Below are 22,148 nucleotides of genomic sequence, written 5' to 3' on the forward strand. Positions count from 1 at the left end.
ATGTGGTATTCAACATCTCTTTTCCAAGCAGAAAATGTCCAGGGTTGGGTTTCCTAGAAATCCAAATATCTTCTGAGGCAAATTCTACGTCATTTGCAACACAGAAAAGTGTTTGATCTTTTGCATTATCAGAAAGTTACTGCCCTTTGAGTAAGGGGTACTCACCCCTAAGGCTGTTTACCATGCCTAGGTCATCTTATTCAGCTGCATAAGCAACTCTTTTGATGGCTGGCTGACTTGCTGCAGCATTAGCATTATTTTCACAGGAGAAGGTTTCATTCGTTGTTTTGCAATTTGTATGACATGTCCATTAGAACATCTCTGGACATCAGCTTGTGGGGAGGGGCTAAGAGGAGGAGGAGCTGTGGATAGACATTTAATGGCAGAATGAATGGGAAGTCAAAGATCACTGTGCAGTCAGCCTTCAGCCTCAACTGCACAGTGTCCACACAGCTTTCTCTAACATTAATAAAAACAATTTGGATAACAACATCTCATGAAATATTTGTGATCTGATTTTAGTCACAAAACTTCTTCAAAATGACGAGGATTTTGACAGCCTGCAAAGTGGTGAAGACACTGAAGAGTGGCTTTGGTTTTGCCAATGGGACTGCAAGGAGGCAATGGGACTTTTCCAGACCTGGCATCAGGCTCCTGTCTGTGAAGGTAATGTCCCTGTTGTCTTGTTTTGACAACACAGTTTAGCAAGGACACCAGCAGGGTGCTATCAGAGTAAATACAGCTTTGAATACAGTTCCAAAGTGTTGTTTATTAACAATTGCTATACCCTAGAATCTATTGATTTAGCATTATTTTTATCTTCTCTGACTAAAATTAGTGATCTTTACCAAATATAGAAAGATTCCAGTTCCTATGAGCATATAAAATGTAAGTGTGCTATAGAAAAAAAAAAACACTTAAAAAGTTATCATAGTTTGTTTTGTGCAGCTTCTATGTACATAATAGCAACTCCCACAGTATGCTAAGCTTTTGCTATATAATGACCCACTGGAATGGGTTCGCCTTTGAAATATAAGATTTAAAAAATTTAGAAGGAAATGTCTATGAATTTTTAATTTTAGAAGTCGCTGTACAGAGAGAAACACAGCATTTCCATGTTCTCTCTCAACTTTCTTATCAAAGGAAGAATTTATGATCTTCATTTTTGCAGAATCAGATTTTGAGGCAAATAGCAACTGATAATCTGTGCAGGCATATCTGTAGCTGAGGGGGCAAGTGCAGAGGGGCACAGCAAATAGCTTCTCTCTTACCTTCTTCCTCAGATTATGAAATCCCCATAGAAACCTCCACCCTTCCCCATCATGCTGTGAGGATATTTCCTACTGGAGAAGTCTGAATTACACCTTGGGAACTTGGCCAATGAAGAGCTTCTTTACTGAATACAAACTTTAACAAATCACAGTAGCTTCAGCATAGTGCTTTTTTTAGTGTAAAGAGCTGTACAAAAGAAGTAGAAAAAATTCCTCTTTAAATGTTGTGTAAAAACAGATCAGAGTGTCATGGAGCATTCTGCTTGCACTTTGTATGCACAGTAGGCTGATTTAAAAATTGCCCCGGATCTTCTTGGAGTCTCTTATTTATGTTGCTTTGGTCTGGATTCTAGGGACAAGCAATTTCCATAGGTTCTTATAGTTTCCAGGGAGAGGAGTTGGGCAAATCCTAAGAAACTACCATTTTGGATTCATTTTGATTACAAGATGGAAGCCAGAAAGGATGATGGATATTCTAAACCACCAGCAAAGACACAGTAACTAGATATAAACTGAGAGTGATGATTTGGCTTTATTTAAGTGTTATCAATGTCTTGAAGACAGTCACATGTCACCTCGAAGAGAAGAAACTCTAATGACAACATTGTCACCTACAGTTTAAGTGTTTTGTATATTTTAATATTGGGTCATTTGGAGCTTGTTTTCCTCTCACAGAAGTGGGTGGGTAAGGATGAGAGTGTCGCTGTTAGACACCAGAAATAGAGCAATGAAGTGACTCGTTAGAATGGTAGATGCAAGATGGACTAGAGAAGCCTGCTACCCAGACTCAGCAAGCACTCCATACAGCAATAACCACCCAACAGCATGAGCTAATCATGTGGACAGACCCCTGGGAAAGCAGTTCTAGCTCATGGTGGTAGATATTTCAAGGGTCTTCCAAGGTTCACAGCTAAGAATGACAAATTTGCAGGAGGAATAAGCCATCATTTCAAGGTGTACAAGCCATTACTCACATGTAGTCATTACTGACCAGAATTTTGGAGGAATGCCAGGCATGAAAAATGGAGGTCCTTAAGCTTCACACTGGTGAACTCAAATCCCAACAAGTTGAAGGGGCGCCTGCATTATTATTCACTTATTTTGAAATAGTCCTCTCTGCATTCTTTCCCTCTTTTAAATAACCCAGTTCTTTAAGAAACAAGTAACCAAATTTACTCTTTTGAGAAGGCACAAAATTTTAAAGATAGTTAAAATCATTAGAATATATTTCCATAATTGTCAGTGAAGGGCATAGGAGCAGTTTTGAAAGGTTAGTGACAGCTAGTTACAGACAGTAAATGGATTGTGAAAGACACTCCAATCAGAAAGCATTGCCCTATAAGGCAGGTTGCTTTTCCAATATCAGTGGAGGTCATTGTTTTTTCTCCCTGTGATGAGAACTGGAGGGCACTTGTATTTTTCTGTGACTCTTCCTTGCATATTTGCACGTGGTTAATATTTACAGAGTGTGTGTTGCCACTGAACACAACTGCATTTCACTCATAGGGAAGAAGAAAGAACTTCAAGGTGTTCCTTGTTTTAAAAGAAGTTGGTATCAAGGGTATAAATGATCAACAACCATAACATATGAAAGTTTTAGAGACCATAATCTTTTTTCTATTAGTATTGAAAATGCCCAGTGTGCATTATTATACTCAGCCAGTTGTAACAATATTGTAGAAGATACTGAGGCTGGGAAATAAAATAAAATATGGATTCTAGCCTCGGTTATACATTTCCTATTACTTTGACCTTGGTAATTCACTTATTCTCTAGACTTAGATTTTATCATAGGTAGTGTGGAAAAGGAGTGCATGATCACCATACAATACCGAAGCTTATGAGGCACTTTAAAATGAAAGATGGATACTTAAAAATTATGTTCCATTCATTTAAGGAAAGGTCTTAGTGCAGGATTAGATGGTGTCCTCATGTTTTTCGTCAACTACAAATTATTTCAATGATATGATACCAGATAAGAACTCTTACACATTTATGATTATTTTGCTTTTGCTTAAATATTAAACATCTCTAAGAAGATGTTTCTAATAGAAAATATGACTTGAATACCAAAATGGTCAATTTTTATTATACAATACAATTCATTTATACAATATTAAAATTTATGTCAAATGTCCAGTTTTATCTACCAATTTATTCAGTTATTCATTATTAGACAGATCAACACATTATATAGGATATACAACATAGAAAAGTATATAATATAGAATATATACCATACCATAGAAGAATATAGGAAGAGGAATAGACAGGTGTTAATGAATGGTCTCTGATTTCAATAAATTTAAAGTTTTAAGAATTCTGAATTCACATGTCTTAAAGACACCAAGACCAAATAGTTTTCCTTGTGTTTATCAATCAATTTGGAGCTCAAAGGTATTCAATTGAAGAGGCTAAGTTCCCTGTCAATAGGAAAATGTCCAGTAAGTACCACTTCTAAAATTAATCTACACTTAGAAGCGGAGACCTGTGTTCATTTAAGTCAGGCACCTAATATTTCAGCATCCTCTCTAGAAAGCTGGATGTGACAGAGTCTTTTGAAGAGTTTCTTTTTGTAAGACTATATTCTGATTCCAACAGAGAAGCTCCTCTTTAGCTCAATCAGGAGGAGCCATTGTCATTTGACAATGTAGGAAGTGATAACTACAAAAGTCCTACAATTAGAATCACTTAGCTATTGTATAGTTGTCTCAAGAATCATCCATGAAAAATAAAATTTATTAGTATATTTGAATCTTTTGTACAATATTTGGGGAAAGGATTGAGAGAGGGGCAAGTTTTTTATACACATTCAAAGTTTGCTATTTTATGAGGCTTTTATTACATTCATGTTAGGGATGGATTTCAACCACGGTAAAGCAAATTTTTCAATAAAAATCATGTTCAAGCCCCAAGTAGTTATTGTCTAATTAGTTCAGAGGAAAGGTAACTTTATGTGTTTTCAATGTATGCTTTTTCTGTAATTGAGAGGCGGCCTCCCTTTTACATTCCTGTGAATGTTATCCATATTTTGTCTCCTTGAAGCACACATTCTTTTGCTTACCACTGACAGTGCTTTGACCATTTGAGTATCTTTGCATATAACCATTGGGAAAGTTACAAGAGAGGGTAGTGTGTGAGACTCCATGAGAGGAAGTTCTGGGAGCAGGGGTGCTTTGTTAGGATCACAGGTGCTTCTCCTATTGCTGAGCCCTAGGTACTTCCTTGCCTACCATAGTTCTGGTCTGGATCAGGAGCTATGAATTCTGGTTAAGAAGAGTCTAAAGGTCTAGCCTGGTCTTAGTCTGTATGTTTACTTAGCTTCTCTTCAAGGCCTTCTTTGTCCATGCTTGAGAAGGTTTCTTTCTCTTTCTTTTTTTTTCTTTTTTTTCTTTCCTTTCCTTCCTTTTTTCTTTCTTTTTTCCTTTCTCTCCCTCCTTCCCTCCCTCCCTCCCTCCCTCCCTCCTTCCCTCCCTCCCTCCTTCCTTCCCTCCCTTCCTCCCTTTCTCCTTCCTTCCCTCCTTCCTTTCCTCCCTGTTTTCCTTTTTTTTGGTTTTTCGAGACAGAGTTTCTTTGTATTGCTTTGGAGTCTGTTCTAGAACTTGCTCTGTAGACCAGGCTGGCCTCAAATTCAAAGAGATCTGTCTGCCTCTTCCTCCCGCCACCAATGCCCAGCTTGAGAAGGTTTCTTAATGGTTTATAGGTGAAAAGAGGTGGTTTAAGTGCTGTGGAAATGGAGATCATTTCTGTGCCCTCCCATCTCTATTAGACAATCTCTGTATTTCTGACTTTTTGAGACTGTGAGCCACACTAGTGCTGTCAGTCTCCTCTTTGCAGTGACACAAAGCTGGAACTCTTGCAAGCTTCAGGAGGAGACTGACCAATCTTGATGTCACTAGTATTTCTCAATGTCTTTACAGTGATGGGGACTCAGAGAAGGCTAAACGGGCCAGGGTTAAATTTGCTGTGACTTTGTAGCTTATAAATCTCCAGCGTACACTGTTTTTTCTTCATGTGTACCAACAAGTTCAAAACATGATCATATTTTTGAGGCCACTCTCCTTACTTTATTCTTTTTCAAGTTATTAAACACCATCTGGAAAGCTTTTAAATTTCTTAACAAAGTTACTGGGTAGTGAAATTGTCATTAATTAATCAATCGGTTGGTATATGGTTACAGAATTTTATTATGTTTCACCTAAGTTACAGAACTAAATATCAGACCATACTAGTTTATGAAAATAAAGTAAAAATTAAATGAAATTATTTTAGATTCTCCCAAATTCAGAACCATTTGTCCTATAGCATATGCTCTTCCAGAGATTGTTAAAAACATGACTTATGAAGTTTTGTAATGGAATCTTTATAAATACTATACTTTATTTATGAGAAATATAATTAAAACAAAATTATTTATGAATCCAGCTCTTTTGTTCATCAATTCCCAGAGCATGGGTCTGTTCAAAATTAACCTTGCATTTTTTATCTTCTACATTAGCTTATGTTTAACCAAAACCAGAGGACTTTGACGCTGTAAGGCTCAATTGATTGCTACAGTTACAATGTTCAGACATCCTGAAATGTTAAGCATTCATAAATATAAAGAGGTACATCAAACATTTTAAAGATAGCAAATTGTGCTGTAATTATGAATTTAAATATTGATAATTTGAAAGCATAGTGCCAAGAATGGAAAGATAAGATTTCACTTGCCCAAAAGAAAGCTTCATGATCTTAAGCTCTTATTATATTATTTACATAATAATTGTCTGAAAAAATCTGGCTTTAAGCTTCCTACTTTCCAAAGCTTAATTCAGATATATGTTTTAAGAGGCTGGTACTGAAGTGAACTAATAGCTATGAAACATCAGGTAATCTAGAAATCAAATGTATTATATAGCTTGAGGCTGTGGTGAAAATGGAAATAAACACACAGGACCTCTACTTTCTCTGATATGCAAATAGCCTACTTAGATAAATGACTTAACAGCAATATAGTCAGATCCCCAGAGTAAATCATTTTCATTTTTCCGACTGGCTTAAGGCTATTATTATCTCTATAATGCTTTACATACAAATCCTTCGTGGACTGTATTGCTCAGTTAGCTTAAAGCGTTACATACAAAACATTTTATTTGCAAATAGAGGCAGAGGCTTCATCACTCCTCCCATTGCCCAGATGTGTAAGTACTCAAATTAGCAAGACTGTTCTTGTTCACAAACTGAGATGTTTACCAGAAAATGTGGTTAGAACTTTAAGCAGACCCCAACCATCAGATAGATATTGTTCTTTTCTATTATTTATTATTTTAGATTATAGTATAACTGCACAATTTTCTCCTTCTCTTTCCTCCCACCAAATAAATATTTTGAACCTGACCTTTTATTAAATGCTTGTATTCCTGGGACTGAGCCATTGCTAGAATCTGCTGCATCAGTTTCCTTGCTGGGATTTTGTTGTTTATGCTAGAGCCCCCATCTATCTGAATTTTCTTCCAATAGCACATAAGTTTGCACTTTTTTTTCTTTTATTTTGCTGGGCTTTCAGAATAGGTTTAGATCAAGGAGTCAATAAGGATTGCCGCTCTACATGGGTGTCAGAAATTATACAAATAGGGTGTTTCAGGACAGTGCTCTTTAGAGTCAATATTTCCCTAGACCTTCAATAAAATCATTGTTGTGTGGCTGTAACAATATGGACTGATTTTTTCAGTTTCCAAATTGTTCTCTTGTTACTTCATCCGGTGTGCTCCCAAATGCAAAAGTCCAAGGCCATCTTCAAATACAAGAAAAGAATTGTTCCAGTTGTTTCTTGTGTCTTGAAATAAAGGATTTAAAACATCAGCAAACCCACAAAATACCTGACTCAAAGTAAAGGACCAATACCATCAAAGTCAGTAGTCAAACATTGGGAAGGGAGGCAGACCCTTGAATGGGCATCCATGGGTGTCTATACACAACATTATCATGGACATAAAGAAACACCCAGCAGTAATAAACATGAGGCTGATTTGAAATTTTATAAGCTAATTATAAGTTGTTTCAATTTTGAATATGCTTCCTAGGATGAACCTCTCTAAGTTATCTAAGTATAACCCCAGGGACATTTTTGAAGAGTTTTTGAAAGGAAAATTTAGCTGTGTGACTTCCATTATTAGTCATCACATTGTTATTATTCTGGAAAATTCTTTGAAGACTTGACTCTTTTGAATGTGATTCAAACTGAGAGCCTTAAAGTAAAGAATTATGGTCATTTGTTTGTAATCCTTTAAAGCTAATCAGTCACTTGGTGCAAAAAATGAAAATCAACCAGCAAATGTAGCTTCAAAATGAACTTTAATTTTGAGAACAAATTAAAAGCCCTAAAGAGAAAAGTGGTTTGGGAGTAATGTGATAATATTTGCATAATCACACTTTAGAAAATTTCATTAATGGAATTAAAATATTTTATGACATGGTAGAATGACAACCCTGAAATCTGTACAGGCAAACCAAAAATAATGTGGAAAATGTATTGGAGTTACCAGCTATAGACAAATCTCTTGCACAAAATTGTATTTTCATAAAAATTAGTTCTAGTTAGTGAAAGAATCCCTAGGTTCACAATATTAGAAGACACAGTATGAGACTTAGTTCAGAATGTTCAAACTAAAGGTAAGGTAAGGATGGGCATTATATGGATATTTATATAATACAGTTTCATAAATATGAGTATTACATAAAGCAGGGGATTAAAATGGAGTAAAGTATTAGATGTTACTTAAATTGGAGTAAAGCATTAGATGGATAGAAAAACATCTATAATTTCATGGAGAGTCCTACAAACATTTGTAAGCAAAACTAACATTTAAGATGGGTGTTGGTGGCACACGCCTTTAGTCCCAGCACTTGGGAGGCAGAGGCAGGCAGATCTCTATGAGTTTGAGACCAGCCTGGTCTACAAGAGCTAGCTCCAGGACAGCATCCAAAGCCACAGAGAAACCTTGCCTCAAAAAAACAAGACAAAACAAAACAAAGAAAAAAAAAAAAACAACCAACCAAACAAAAACCACACACACAAAACCCCCAAAAACAAAAACAAAAAACAAAGCCCCCAACCAAAAAAAAATTACCTAGCATTTAGCATTACTAAGCCATAGAACGTTTTATATTTCTTCTTTAGCCTTTACATTCCTATCAAGCAAGGACAGAATTCAGGTTTATTTCTGTGTGTATCCACCCATGTGCAGGCATGTAACGACCAGAGAGCAATAACCAGTGTGGTCCTCTACTTCCTCCCACCTTATTGTTTGAGGCAAGTCTCTCAGCAAACCTGGAACATCCTGCTTCTACTAGAATGCCTGGCCAGTGAGCCTCTGGGACTCATGTGTCTGCACATGCCTGTGCTGGAGTATCAGAGGCATACTACCATACTTGGCATTTTACAGGCTTCCAAGAAGAGAAGCCGAACTTCAGCTTGCACAACGAGTTCTTCACCTGCAGAATGGATCCCTGAATCCACTTTTTGAGAACTCACTCACAACCTCATTGGTTCTCAGATCCATGGTATATACAATGTTTAGATTAAAAGAGGTCAAATTAGCTGAAATGAATCTTCCTTGAGATGCATATTGGCCCAAATCCTTGATCTCTTTTTTTTCTAGGTTCTTTGTATATTTTGCAAATATGATTGCTAGGGTGGAAGAAAACAAATGTTATCTTTTCTTGAAAAAGAAGATATAATATTATTAATTACAGATCTAATTTGAACATTGGTTCAATTTCAATCATGAAAATTAACTCTCTGTGGGTGCATATAAACTTAAAGGAGTTGTATGCTGTACTTGTGTTTAGGGATACAAATAACATATGCCTACAAGTTACTTTCATTCTTCCTTTGTTCTTCTACTTTTCATCTTATGAGATAAGCTCTCACTATATAGTCCAGGCTGGCCTTGAACTCATCATCCTTCTGCATCTGGAAGGATGTGCTGCATCATGGAAAAAGTGCTGGCCAAGGACATGGAGTACTGAGAGGCAGGCTGTAATTTTAAAAACAGAGATCAAGAGAGACTTAAAGACTTAATTTGAAGCCTAGGGTGGAAAACGGGAATTCCTTTATTAAAGAAAAATCCCCCACAGAAAAGGATGCTATTCTATGTATCTTTGTATTTCCAAGCATTTCAGGAACACTTCATGCTGTGTTTCTCAAGGTTTTCTCTATTTTGCAATTTAGGAAAATTCCTAACTTCTTCACTGTATGGAGAGTCTAGAGACACTCACTATGAATCTCCAGAGCACAAGTACTTAGCCTGTGGCAGAGACTCAGTGATGTTTGTGACTTGACTGTCTTAATAATTTTATTGGCATACACACTTTTATTAAGCACAAAGGGACTGTATCATTAAAAAGTTCCTTGATTTTGCTTAGCCTTTCATGACATTCTACAAGCATACACATTACACTTAATTAAAATTTTTTTCCACACATTTTCAGCCTTCAAGGGATTAATATGCTCTGGCAGTGGGCATTTAAATTATAATTTAATAAATAGAAACCTAATTCTTAGGCTCTGCACCTCTATTTGTCAGAATGGAGGCTCCAAAAATATCTTATGATGGTAGAAGGTGAATTCTCATGAAGTCTATGGAAGGAAACAGCATTTGGGGGACTGTTATCTAGGAGAGAGGACTCTAAATAATAGCTCCTTGTTCAGAGTTCTCCATCAATTCATAGATAAGTCAATTGGCAGTCATCATTTTAGTCACTGGAGGCTAGTATGGTTAAGAGGAATATAAAGTGTACTACAGGCAATAAACAGAAGCCTTGTAACAATATAATGTGTAGTGGGAAAGAGAATTGGAAGATCTATAAAAACTGCCAAAAAGAACAAAAAATATAATTAAGGGAGCAAAAGACATATTGAACACATTCTCAGGGACTATTTCAGACAGCAGTAAATGTCTTTCCAAATGTATCTTAGAAAACGGAAAGCAGAACAGGGAAGTAGTTCCATAAAGAGAAGAGAAAAAACTACCAACTAGAACTGTAGGCAAAGGTAATAAGAATAGGATTTGCTTCTGTGAATTTTCACCTTTCTTTAAACTATTTAAGTGTCATCTAATCCACAGATCAGACAATAAGAAGGCCTTAGTTGAGAGTAGGTCAGAGGAAGGAAGAAGATGACATAAACCAAGGTGACATTTTAGGCAGACAAGCTCAAAATAAGGCCAATAAACTGGAGTATAGTTAATAGTTGAATTTGGAGTTCACAGCCAAGATTTCCTAATACAAATTATTTGAAGTTACACATTATTTAAGAACACATTCCCTTTCTTCTACTTTGTGAGGGCATGTCAGTTACACACAGGTTCCTCAACAACAGAAAATAACATTTCTAGTAGAAAATGTTTTCTTGACAGTGAATTTTCATTACTTGGACCAAAGGGTTTCATCTAGTGAAACATGTCAGAGTTACCTGGGGAATTTTGCCAATAAACACACCCCTGTTGAGACTCATCTCTGTGGAGTATCTCTTATCAATCTTTGGAAATACACTGAATGTTATCTCTCTTACTTCCTAAAATAATTAGCTACTGTGTTGAATTGTAATTACACAAAAATAACTGATAAATAAAAACAAATTATGGGATAATGACAATGTGTTACAAGATGTGACAGACAGAGCTGATTTAAGTACACAGTGAAATTTGGATGTGTACTAAACTAATCCCTGACAGAGAAATCTCACCACTGGTATCAGATGATGTCAATCATTTTGGTTTCTTTGTGATGGGCAATTCCCCAATTTTTCTTAATGTAGTGTCTAGAAAGACAAAATATAACCAATCAAATGGATCATCAAGCTTGTGACCCCAATCACTCTCTCTCACACATTTCCACACACAAACATCTTTCCAATGATCAGTATAGAAGATATTTCATCTCTCTCAGGAAAACAAACTTGAAATCCACATGTTGTATTTCTAATTTTAAACAAAATAAATAAATTACCCATTTAAAATGATGTGATCTTAGTAGGAAACACTAAAATAGTTCTGTATATAAGTGTATATACACATCTATACATAATTGAAATTTAAAAGCATAGTGTTGGACGAAAGGCAATCAAAACACCATTTTACAAGCAAGAACAATTATTCTAATGGCAAGAGATTTGAGTACTTTGGATATAAAGGAAACATATGTCTTCAGTCATTATTAGTGGAAAATATCAGGCTTCTACATTTTAATGTTTGAGAAGCTGAGTATGTGTGACCAAGCTAGAGGAGTATAGAAACAAAGGTTTAAACGCCAATTATTAAATACCCCAAGAGGTGTGTGTGTGTGTGTGTGTGTGTGTGTGTGTGTGTGTGTGTGAGAGAGAGAGAGAGAGAGAGAGAGAGAGAGAGAGAGAGACAGAGAGAGACAGAGACATACAGAGAGAGACAGAGAGACAGAGACAGAGAGAGAGACAGAGAGAGACACAGAGAGAGAGAGACAGAGACAGAGACAGAGACAGAGACATACAGAGAGAGAGAGACAGAGAGACAGAGACAGAGAGAGAGACAGAGAGAGACACACAGAGAGAGAGAGAGAGACAGAGACAGAGACAGAGACAGACAGAGAGAAGTGGAATAGCAAGATATGGAGGGATTAGACATTATGACTTCAGCCCTAAACTGGAAAAGGGAGAGAAAGTAGAGAAATGGTGCATTTCTCTGTCCAATGACTTCACTTAACTTCACAGTGCATGACCAAAATGGCCTCAAATATAATTGTATCTATTTCTCTGACTTATAATTATTTGAGGCAAATTTCAGATATATTACTTTATGACTTAATATCTCAGTATATATCTATTAAAATATACAGAATCTTAAAAGCATAACCCCAATGCTATCATTAATCCTAACAGAGATTGTATCTAATGTGATCAATACCAATTTGTCCTTCTGATTTCCTCAGTTGCTAAGGAGTTTTTATGTCACATATTACAGTGGGCTATAGTGTCTTCTAGAGCTATGGTTTAACATATTTCTTCTCTCCCTTGCCCTGTAAGGAAATTGAGATTTAAATTGTTTTAACAATAGTATTATAGTATTTATAAGGAGTGTGTGATGTTTGCTTGCTTTTTAGATAAGTTTCTCTAATTGTTCCTTCTTTTAGCCAAGAATTTTATAGAAGCTAGTTCAAAGATTAAGACAGTAAAGTAATCGAATTCAGGCTGCCCATAGCCAAAAGCAAGAACTAGACATGGATATAATTAACTCTAATAAAAGGCAAAATACAATATTCTTTTAGAGTGTTCCACAGTGCTTGCTGTTGTATTAGCTTTAAAAGAGTGATACAACTCCAGCTTCTCCATGGCCACGACACGGTATGGCAAGGGCAGCCCTGGGGACAACTCCATCAAACACGAGAACTCTGTGGAGCATAATTTAATAGGTAATCTCGAGGATTCCTTCTAGCTCTAAACCTCTGAGTGAGCATGAGTTGTACGGTATAATTCATGAAGCTTTTGTAAGCTCACGGACTTCCCTTAAAGGTATACTTGAGCAAAGCCAGGGAATATTAAGGAGAAAAAGTCACAAACTGTAGCTTTTCAGCTAACTTGAAGTATTTTGGGTTTGTCAACAACTCTACAAGTAAACTTAGAATAGATACCGTCATGCTTCAGTTCCTCTTCCAAGCAAAACAAAACAAAATACCCACCAGCAACAAAAGCCATCCGTTTGGAGAAAAGTTGCAGGTGACACAGAACAACTCAAGGCCTGGGTAGGATGGTTTCAGTAAATCTGCTGTACATTTATTTATGTCTGGATACTTTGTCTTCAGAATTTGTTTTTCTCTGTGTGTCTGGTGTTCTGTATTTTGCTCCTGAGATTCATGCAACTGCTTCTTTAGGCACAGACAGCACACATTGTCCTGGAAGATGGAACTAAGATGAAAGGTTACTCCTTTGGCCATCCATCCTCAGTTGCTGGTGAAGTGGTTTTTAATACTGGCTTAGGAGGGTGAGTATGCTTCTGTCTGAATGCTTCCCCCCCCCCCCTTTATGTAGAAGAATACCTGGGTGATGGGACTCATGGTTACAGGTTGAGAAACCACACCGTTGGATTATAAACTGTAGTTACATGGGGCTTTGTGTGTGGCCTACTGTAGCCAGCCTGGAAAACAGGTATAGGCGCATATTTGCTGTTCCTGCAAAAGAAATAGAACATGGATGCTTCAGTTGTCTCTTAAACAAAACAGAAGAAAACTAATCCTAGAAGTGTATGTTGTGAAGTCATCAGTTAAGGGAGATTACCACATGGGGAAGCATTGATCTGATGGCTTGGAACTGAAGTTAGGCTTTCCACCAGAGCAGTAAGTGCTCCAAACCTCTCAGCCATCTCTTTAGCCTCATACCTAGTATTTTTAATAGTTATCAATTTTGACCCAGTTTAGTATTTAAGATTTACTAACAAATAGGTGACAATGACAATGAGAATTATTATATAATTCATGTGGCTGATCTTACCTAGACAATAATCATTTGTTCAACAGGGAACCAGGAGCCTGGATTTCTGATCTTAGGATGCAATAGCTGATAATGGGATATTGAAACCTTATCTAACCTTTTGGAGTTTCCGTTTTCCTGCATAAAAATAAAGGGGCTAGATTACACAATAATTGGCATCTTGGGACTTAAACCACATGTATCTTAGGAAAAACATGACTTGATTATTTTCAAAGGTTTCCTTTAGAGACTTAGTCAGCTAACCATCTATGAGATACCTGATGAATACTTCAGGGACATTCACTTTAGCCTTGTAAGGAGAAAGGAGCATTGGGTTAACTGATACTGAGTGTATTGATAGATCAAGCCTGTCATTATGTTATTAATGTGCAGCTTCCCTAATTCCTCACCTCTCTGTGTCAAATGAAGACTATTAGGTGGTTTTTAAATCAGCCCCGGTGGTGGGAACATTAAATTACAGCACAGAAAACCTGTTTGCAAAGTTTTGCTTCACCAGGCAATTATTTAAGCTTTTCGACAACACTAATTACTAGCTGTGTTAATATACCTGCCAACAAACAACTGTTTAATATAGATCAGAATGATGGAGGGCACTAGAGTTTTCTTCTTGGTGATAGATTGCAGGTAATAAATCTTGTCACATCACAAAAGTCAAACAGGACCTGATGGATTAATTTGCTCCCAACACTGTAGCTCTCTAGCACACGCTACATTTATGAATTCTCCAGAGAGTACCACAAGCCTATGTTTAAGGGAAAGGCCAGGTTCCTGAAAGGAAGAAAAAGAAGCCAAGGAAGATAAAATTAATTCAAAGCCTCTCTTGGTGTAGGGAAGACATTCATGTATTGGGTTAGTCCACAGACCTTATGTTTTATTGAAATATGTAGATTTCATCCATTGTCTGGCTCACTCAGTAACATGGTTATAATTAACATTTATTTTCATCTTCAAGAAATACATTTATATTGTATAGAAGCCTTGGTTAAAAAATTATCAGTTGCTGACAAATGAGAGGCTTCTGAGAAATAAGCTGGGGGAAGCTTGGGTACTTGCATCTCCCTGGGGAAGCTGGAACTGGAAGACAAAGTGCTCTGTTGATGAAGTTAGTTCTGGGAGGACTTAGGTTGGATGGAGTTGAGGAATTTATGTTGACTGCTATCTGAGCTGTATTGGATTGGCTTCAAGGTTGTCGATTCTGTCCTGCTCAGCACCTAAATTCACACTTTCAGTTGTAATCCACAAGAAAGATTTGTTTTAACTGTGTCTGCAGGAAGACAAAGTGTAAGAGGGCAGGAAAAAAGCTATAGTGTCTTCAAGTGCATGGAATAAGTGTTGGTAGTTCCTACTATTTATGGGGAAATGTTCCCCTTACCACACACACACACACACACACACACACACACACACACACACACACACACACTCATCTCTCCAACTTTAAAATTTTGCATTTCTTTCAAATACCATTTTCAGTCCTTTAAAATAGTTATTTGGAATCTTAATTTTTAAGTCAGCAATGCTGCAGGTGAGTGATATTTTTCCTAGTTTATAACTATCAAACTTGTAAGCTTCATTTTAATACTAAATGTTTTAAAAATCAATATTCTTGAGTTATTCTTTCACATGTATTAGCTCCTTAGTGAAATTCTTTACCGAGTTCTAATATGTATATGCACTCATGTGTTATTACTGTAATAATGGGTTCCTCAGTGCCCAAATGTATATTGAAAAATTATCTTAAGCTTTTTGGAGGTTGATATGTTTGTGAAACTTTCAGCCTTCAACAGTAAGTATTAGTTTTTTTTCTCAATCTAGTAGGCTATGGGAGGTTTTAATATATCTACAAATGCTAAATTGGCAGCAATGTATAAAAAATTAAAATATCTGTCAGGTAGTGGTGGTGCACACCTTGAATCCCAGCACTTGGGAGGCAGAGGCAGGTGGATCTCTAATGAGTGTGTGGCCACCCTGGTCTACAAAGAGAGTTCCAGGACATCCAAGACTGTTACACAAAGAAACCCTGTCTCAAAATAAAACACAAAAACCAAAAACAGCAAAAAAACCCCCAAACCAAATCAAACCAAATCAAAACAACACCCCCAAAGGAACCCGGAAAGTTAAAATATTATTAGAGAAATTAAAATTTTTTAAATGAAAGAATAAAAACATGAAAATTACCCTTGTATCAGAGTCAGCTTTTCTGTTCCTATTAGTTATATCATGGATAAAATTTGGCATTCTCAGGAAATTTCTTCAGGATTGCTGAAACCTAGAGACGGATTTTAGGAGTTTAACCTCATAGCATTTTTATTCAATGGTTCAGTGACTCATTATGGACAAACGTAATAGTTTTGCACTTATATTCCCGTTTTACTGACAACATTCTGCCATGTCTACCCAGGTACCCGGAAGCACTTACTGACCCTGCCTACAAAGGGCAGATCCTCACCATGGCCAACCCCATTATTGGGAATGGTGGTGCCCCTGACACCACTGCACGAGATGAACTGGGACTTAACAAATACATGGAGTCTGATGGAATCAAGGTAGCATCCATAATGGCATGTTGAGAGTCTCCATTTGAAAATGTGTGATTGGTTGATTTCCAAGGATATAAGAAAGGCAAAGTTTCTCCCATGAAACTGTGTATGAAATCCACATTTTCAACCTTATTCCTAAGTGCATGGGGATAATTTTCAACTTGGCAGGTTAAAGTTTTACTTATTTATTTGTTAACTATTTATTAGCATACTTTTGATTTTAATGTCTTGGAGGAAACTTATTTTAATGCATAAAATATTGTTACATGTCTAAGTAATGAGACAATAAATGATGAAGGTCATCTTTTGAGAAAGTTTGATAATCAACTCTGTATTAGTTATTGCCTTTTAATTTAAGTGTTAATAAAAGGTAACCTATGATGATTAGGAAATTAGCATATTCAGATCCCTTAGTCAAGGATATTTGGATATTGTCTTGGAATGTGGAGCATATAAACAGTTTAAAATTTACATTCCTACTTCACTCCCTTTCTACTGTAATGTTTCAGAGTGACTCAGGTCTCACATTTCTCAGAATTTTCTCTAGTTTACTCAGTCTTTTATGCATGTATATTAAAGTTATTTTATCTACTGTATGCATTAAATAACTAATTACAAACTATATTGTTGATAAACCCAATGGTTGAAAAGCATAGTGTGTCTGGAAGAGACAGTGTCTTCATTTGGGAATTTGCCTGAAAGGTAAACCTGCTTTCCCAAAGGACCAATTAGGAAGCACTGATACACTTCAGTAAAAGTGCTGACAACCTTTTCTTATATCATGTCTTCAAAACGTTAAGACTCTTATCACTGGCTAAAAACACATTAAAAATGCAAACAACAGTCACATTGAGTCATAAGTGCATAGTGTTTGATGAATCTCCCTTCACAGTGTCCTGTGTCTTCCTAGGTGGCAGGTCTGCTGGTGCTGAATTACAGCAATGACTATAACCACTGGCTGGCTACCAAGAGTCTGGGCCAATGGCTGCAGGAGGAAAAGGTGAGAAGCCAGATAGGTTGCCTTTCTAGCATGTCTGGTAAACCGGTCTGTGGGAAACTGGGGAGGTCTTTAGATACATTGAATACAGAACATGAGGACCCTTGAGCTGCTCTGGATATCTCTACTGTAAACATGGCTTTTAAACAGCAGCAGCAGCAACAACAACAACAACAACAACCGCAACAACAACAACAACAACAACCGCAACAACAACAACAACAACAACAGCAACAACAGCAACAGCAACAACAAATCTGTATTCCAGAACTGTCTCTGAATATATAGAACTAAATATTTTCAGTTTATCCACTAGGTGGCGCTCACAGACGAGCGGTAGTGTTCTTTTAGGAAAAGCAACAGGGACATTTTAGAAATTTCCGTTCTCTTGAGAAATATTAGTCACTTCTACTATTTCATCTACTATCTTGATCCCTAGTGTGGGTCCTAGCACAAGGTACTATGAGCTGTATATGTAGGGCGTATAATTATTCAGTCCAATATTTTTGCCATCTTTAATTCTTACCAGTATAAATAGTTTCTCATTAAGTATTTTGGGTTTTAAGCATAATGATAAACTAAGTGGATATAATTTCACTTAAAGTAATATGGGAAAAGGTTGAACCCTGCATTCTTTCCACAGTTTAAATGTTAATAACTCATCAGAGGATTCACCCCGAGTGTTAGGGATTCTTAATATTAACAGACCTGCTAAATTTAGCTTCATCTTCACTGTTACTGTAGCTGGCTTTGCTCAAATGCTGCTAGTCTGTATGTAATAGAATACTATGCCCAGAAAATTCTGCCTCTCTAATGAATGTCAATATATTGGGATCAAATAAAAGTGACAAAATAAAAGTAAAAACAAAAATCTTGGTCTTAGGTTCCTAGGCTCCAGTTCCTAAAATTTTCAAGGCAAGAAGGCACTCCTTTCATGTCCTGGGTCACCACTTATATATTCCCAACCATTGCATCTTTATTTATCTTTAATTGGAAGCTAGATGGTTTTTGTAATAATTATTTAGCACTCAGTCTCCCCTTCTGTATCCCTCTGTCTGTCTTCCTGTCTGTCCCTCTGTCTGTCTCTTGGTCTCCTCTCTTTTCCTTCCCCCTCCTTTTCCCTGTCTTCATTTCTTTCTCTTTCTATCTTCTTCTCTCTGTCTCTCCCTCACTCATACATATACACACATACTCTGTGTTATTATTTTCATGTTAGAATTAAAATTTTAGTTTCAACATTGTTAGAGTGTGCTTTCAATGTATAAAGACCATGTCTGTCTTTATCCAACTTAGTTAAAAAAGAAAAAAAAAAACCCAAAGGATATATTGCCTCATTGATGAGTGGGATGGACACATATTAAGAAAACATGACTATACAACATAAACCTTAAGAAAAAAAATGTGTTGAGTACATACTGTGTGTCAGGAATATTTGGCTCCAAACGTATTTGCATGTTATTTTCTATAAAGTTCACTGATGTGACTCTTTAAAATATAGGTTTTTAAATATATATATGCTGTACCTAAAATATAAAATTATACACGTATTTCAACCCATATATATGCATACACACATATCTCATTATTTTAAAATGTATATTTGTATAGAATGTGACCTGTTTAATATCTGGGGTTACCCAGCAAAGCTATTACAAGAGATCAATGTGCAGAATTTCTTGTTTTTCATTCTGAGGACAATCTTGGGCAGTAGGAGTTTTGTGCTTAAGTAGAGCAGCAATTTCCTTGGAACTGACAACACCATCACCCTGGGTCAGGGAAAAGAGGGAGTGGAGGAATTATTTACTGCTCAAGAAGATAGATGAGGCTAAGTGTCCAACTAGAAAACAATGTGCTGGCTCTAATCTCCTCTCATTCCACTGTCACTGTGATTTTCTTTTTCTTACAGGTCCCTGCAATTTATGGAGTGGATACAAGAATGCTGACTAAAATAATTCGAGATAAGGTATGATCATCATCTTTAGCTGAATCTCCGTCTCTTCCCATTTCCCCCAGTGCATGAAGGACTCACTAATACACAAAGGAGAAAACCTGAGCAGCTCCCTCTGCTCAGTCCTATGTCACTTTTCTTTACTCTTCTGATGTGGTTTCCAGGATGGAGTCCTTGGTGACCAGCATGCAGCTGGGTGGACCTGAGAGCAACCTACCCAGAAGGAACTTACTGAGTGCCTACTATGTGTTGATTATGGCAAAAGGCTAGACATTATAATTCTGCACACATGACAATCCTCTAGTAGAACAGAGAAAGTATTTGCAAAGTGTGTAACAATTTGACCTAACCAGAATCCTCCATGCTGAAGAATGCAAATCAGAAACTACAGAACATTGATGGTATTGTTTATTCAGGTCTCCCCGAAGGTCTATTGGTGAAATTAGTGAGTTTTACATCATGACTGTCAGTGACCTCAGTTAGAGAGTTTTTCCTAAGATTGGATTAATAACCAAAGAGACTTAAGGCAAGGTTTTCTTTGTTGTCCTGTCTGATGACTACAGCATCTGACCCCCTATTTGAGAATATCATCACTACCCGGTTCCTTCTTCCCGATATCAAGCTTCTTTGCTACATGTATCTTCATGGCCCATATCAGAAAGAAACATTCCCTTACCAGTGTTCACCAAATTCCCCAAATGCAACTAAGTTTTCTCACCAAATGTTAACACATTAAAAAGAAAACAATACAATTTGGTAGTATACACGGACACAGGTCCTTCCAGAAAATCTGTTGTGGATTCCTTGTTCAAATATAGTCAGTCATCTGCATCTGTTAAGTTTTGCACAAACTATTAAAAAGTGCCTGTAAAATTTCCTACAAACATTTTATCATTACCCATAAAAATATTGTGCAATGGCCCTTTACATAATACTTGCATTGTATTAACCACTGTAAGTGATCTAGACATGATTTAAAGCCATAGATCCATTTTACATGATGGATCTGAGCACTGTGAATTTTAGTATTCAAGGAGATTCCTAGAACCAGTGCCCCGAGGATATCAAAGGCAAGTGTATCGACACGGGCTGTCTGTAAACGGAAAGGAGGAATGGTATTGAATTTGAGAGCTTGGCAGCACCTGTGACCTGACAGAAGGCAGTGAGAGTTCATGCTGCCACCTACTCTGCTTCTCATTCCACTGGTGCTTCAGTGATTTTCCTGGGAAGAGACTTCAGGGAGATTATGTATTCCAAGTGGATTCTTAGGTTTTCTTTGCCTAACAGCGTATGGGAGTTGTAAACAATGATGAAGTATCCAGGACCAGAAGGAATTCAGAATGCAATTCAGGCTGCAGGATTAGCAGGCTGGATAGAATATAGCCAGGCCTGATGACTTGTGAAAATTCTTTCCAAGACCACACTGTGTCTTCTGCGTGGTGTGCAGGGCTCAGACAAACTCTATTTTTATCATAGGGACTTCAAGTTTTAAAAGTCTAGCTGAATAGCATAGGGCACATAGTAGCATTACCTGTTATTCTGTTTTTGGCTGATACTGGCTCATACTAAAAATATGTATTATAGCTTTCTCTTCCATTACTCATATTTTGAAAACTCAAATTGCATTTCACACAGCATCAGGAAAAAAACAAGTTTCAGAAATTGGGATGCAAAATATAGAAATGTGTAACTTGGGTTTAAGAAGTAGATAGGAATAACACATACTTCAGTGTGGAAGTAAAAGGGGGTTTCGGTTAATTTTCTAAGGCTTTGATTTAGCACTCTGGTTTTAACAGTAGCACCAAAACCCATGATGCTTCCATGGTGTGCGGCAATTTTCAACCTGCATTCACATAATGACTTCTCCAAGAAATCAGTTTAAAGGGAAATAAGCCTTTTGTTTCCTTCAGTGCAATAATATTGTAGGGGAAATCCTGGTAAGTAGATATGGCATGGTATTTTCCTAGACACCTTAGAGCAGACATCCTGACAAACAAGTAAATCTCAATAGGCAGCTGATAAAAAGAAGACAAACGTTGTCATGTCCAATCTAGCAGGCATGACTGTGAAAATGTTGCAGAGAATAAAATTTAGGCAATTTGGGACACCTGCATATTGATGTGCCTAACATAGTGAAATACTTTTACTGTGACTTCTAGAAATTTCTGACATTAAATTTCAATTTTTCATCTTTTTTGAGGCTCAAATTTACTATCAAATTATATAATAATTCTGCTTATTTCTTGGTGGTTTTTAGATTTCATCTTTTCTTTCTAACAGATTGTTTTGTCTACTTCTCCTGTGTAATAGTTTTAGGCCCAGTGAACTAAGGTCTCTGGGTCTCTCTTTAATCTATGCTAGTTTGGAACCTGTGGACCTGAATTCTGATGCCACTTAACTTTCCTCACAAAAGACAATGACCTTAGATCTAAAATAACTCCTCATAGGACTGGGAAGATGGCTCAGTTGTTGAAATACTTTCCTTGAAAAACTAACTTTGAGTCCCACCCATGTATAAGATCCTGTACATGATGACGCATGCTTGTAATCACAACGCCAGGGAGCCAGAGTCAGGCAGAACCCTATGGATGAGTGGCCAGCTGGCTTAGTTTAGCCAGCAAGCTCCTGCCACTGGAACACCGGCTTCCAAGGTAGACCGGAGGAATGACACCAGAGGTTGACATCTAGCCCCCATTTGCATATGCACAAAACACATAATTATATGAATACACATGTACCTAGACACACCCTCCTCCCCTCACCTGAAAAACAAAACTGATTGCATTTCCTGAAATGCAGCTGCCAACTTCTTTGGGTTCCCGTTTGAGAAGATGAAGATGTGATGATGGCTATAAGTTGTTATGAGGACATCTAAATGACAAAACAGCTA

General features: G+C 36.9%; 1 protein-coding gene across 1 annotated transcript in view; it reads left to right on the forward strand.

Annotated features, from left to right (window-relative positions):
- Positions 1-540: 540 nt before the first annotated feature.
- Cps1 (carbamoyl-phosphate synthase 1) overlaps positions 541-22,148 on the forward strand; it is a 112,098-nt gene continuing 90,490 nt past the window's right edge. Inside the window, exons 1-5 of the mRNA XM_027397136.2 lie at positions 541-666; positions 13,158-13,267; positions 16,175-16,319; positions 17,224-17,313; positions 19,217-19,273. Of these exons, the coding sequence (XP_027252937.1) occupies positions 541-666; positions 13,158-13,267; positions 16,175-16,319; positions 17,224-17,313; positions 19,217-19,273 (528 nt within the window). The remainder of the gene's footprint in view (positions 667-13,157; positions 13,268-16,174; positions 16,320-17,223; positions 17,314-19,216; positions 19,274-22,148) is intronic.

This window comes from Cricetulus griseus, chromosome 2 (assembly GCF_003668045.3).
Source record: "Cricetulus griseus strain 17A/GY chromosome 2, alternate assembly CriGri-PICRH-1.0, whole genome shotgun sequence".
In the NCBI taxonomy this organism is placed as follows: Eukaryota; Metazoa; Chordata; class Mammalia; order Rodentia; family Cricetidae; genus Cricetulus; species Cricetulus griseus.